This window comes from Sphaeroforma arctica (genome assembly GCF_001186125.1).
Source record: "Sphaeroforma arctica JP610 unplaced genomic scaffold supercont1.3532, whole genome shotgun sequence".
NCBI lineage: Eukaryota > Ichthyosporea > Ichthyophonida > Sphaeroforma > Sphaeroforma arctica.
The window spans coordinates 1-2,403 of NW_014037026.1; the positions used below are offsets into that span (position 1 = coordinate 1).

Consider the following 2,403-nt stretch of genomic DNA (forward strand, 5'->3'; position numbering starts at 1 on the left):
AATATATTATAATAATAATAATAATAATAATATACATACTAATATACATAATACACACACACACACACACACACACACACACACACATAAATACATATACAAACACACACACACACACACATATATATAGACATATGCATGAATATCATCTCTCTCGAAGGATCAATTGCCTACAGTCATATCGCACATATCACATGACCAGCTACATCAGTTTGCCTGATGCCTGTAGTTCCACATACCTTCGTCTCGTTTCGGCTGAATTGACCAGCACAATGGTGTTGTTGAACAAATGATGACCTGATACCATTGCTCGCCTCACGCCCCCGTCTTGTGCCGATACCCAAAAATGATCCGCTCCAGGTTCATGGGCGATCTGTGCGCGGTAGGTAGTACAGTTTCAGTACCACTACAAAAGTTCAGGTTCTCAATACAGCACGGAGGACGAACGGGCCCAGCATATGATAAATTTAACATCTGATTGTAGTATATTCTAACGCACAATAATATTGCACACAAAACACAGCTAGCAACTGGCATTAAATGCAGAGAATTCACACAATTAAACTTCCACTGCTCAATTCGGCCATAGTCCGACTTTTTAAGGCAGAATTATTTGAAATTACGCGCACTGGCTCTGGCTATTTGCCGTTTTGATCCAAAAAGACATGAAGAATAGAAAAGGTGTTTTATTCATTTTTTTTGGCTGTCTGTATATGTATGATATTCTATTCTGGTATTAACAATGGCAAACGTCAAACAACATTTCAATGCAGGTCTTTAACTTGTAAACCGCATCCTTGGACAAAAAGCACAAAATACTCCTTTATCTTAAGAAGCATATTGAAGGCATAGTGTTCCGTTTCCAGTATCAAACCGTTCGTTACCTCCAGGTTTCAAGAAAGGAGTTTCTAAAACGTGCCATCAGCTACACAAAACGCTAATAGCTTTTGCTGTAAACACACGACAGATCCATAAAATCCGAAAACACCACGAATACTCACAGCGTTGTTTACGTACGAACACACCTTCGGGTTCTTGTAGTACGGAAATTGGGTTGAGATGTATTGGTATGCCGCGATCATGTATTGTCCTATGAGGTCTTTGCCCATTTGATAGTTTTTAGCATCACCAACCCCACGCTGCTCCGCATCAAATCTGGGACAAACATGGTCCAACGAGAAACTGAATCGGTATATCAGCTGGATTGTCATTGATTTTTGGCTTTCTAGTTGGTTACTACGGATTTTTGGTTGGTCTTGGTATCCCCCATCAGCCCAGACACTCAATCAGCCTGATGATGCTTATGCGAGTTCAAGTGACGGATGTACCAATGTTCCGTTTGAAAGAGTCCAACATGTTCGATTTAATAGCACGTTCTAGGTTGCATACAGAACCCAATTCAAATAAATTCGGATGCGTCTAAATGAAAGCGCGTGGCTAACTTCGGACTTGAAATTTTGCAGCGAGACTCACCACCATGATCATCGAAACGAGGTGAATGTATATATACCTTTTATCACACGGAAGCAGAGGCATGAGAAACATGTCTGCCTCATCCCCATTAGTGGTGGCGAATCTGCCATCCACGCCATTCTGAATCCACTGCGCAAAGTAGCGCTCGGTCCAGTATCCGCTTTAATCGATGAGAACAGGGCTTGGTAAGATAGTTGCTAGGCTAGTGGCAGTTTTTTACCTGATACGCTATATGCTTTGTAGCAAAATAATAATAAATGGGACCACCACAAAATATAACACCTCGTGAAAGGTTGACCGAGACGATGATTGCTCAACTAAGAAACAATGCAAGACACGGAATTGAAGTGAAGAGGCTTGCCATACCGGTTATTCTTCACATCCGCACAGTTTTCTTTGCGCACCTACAATTGCAAGCGGAATGGAGTCAATGGGACGTTCGTACGAAAAACAGTTATATCGAGATTCTCCACTTAGGACAGCATGCTTTAGCCCTGTTGAGTATAAGGCACGGAAGAACTTGACAAAGTTTATTATCAGAAAAAAAAGATATAGAATGCCCGATGCATGGGGATTCGAGACATTTTCTCTTCTGATCTAGATAATTCGTTAGTAAGCACGCCAGGGTAGTAAATAGGAGCGCTCTGTGCTTAATATTATGTATAGGTTGGTTCGATGAGTTTGCACATGAGAACAAAGTACGATTAGGCAAATAAACTCATCGAAAACCAACAATACTCGACTAGTAATATATTGCAGCACATACCGTCAGAATGCCACCATGCTCCTGCAAAGGGTAGGTGAATATACTGAAGTTGTCGTTGATCATGTCTGTCATTCCCTGGCCTAATGCATTTATCTGAGCATCGAGTCTGGAGAAAAAAATATCCCCCGTGAATCGAAAGAATCAAGACAACACCCGTACGGCTT

General features: G+C 41.4%; 1 protein-coding gene across 1 annotated transcript; it reads right to left on the minus strand.

Annotated features, from left to right (window-relative positions):
- Positions 1-1,025: 1,025 nt before the first annotated feature.
- SARC_13641 (hypothetical protein) lies at positions 1,026-1,633 on the minus strand (the record flags this gene model as incomplete). Its single annotated transcript, XM_014292229.1, has 2 exons — positions 1,026-1,155; positions 1,511-1,633. Coding segments are annotated over 2 exons (253 nt in total), but the record flags the coding sequence as incomplete, so codon positions are not given.
- Positions 1,634-2,403: the final 770 nt, after the last annotated feature.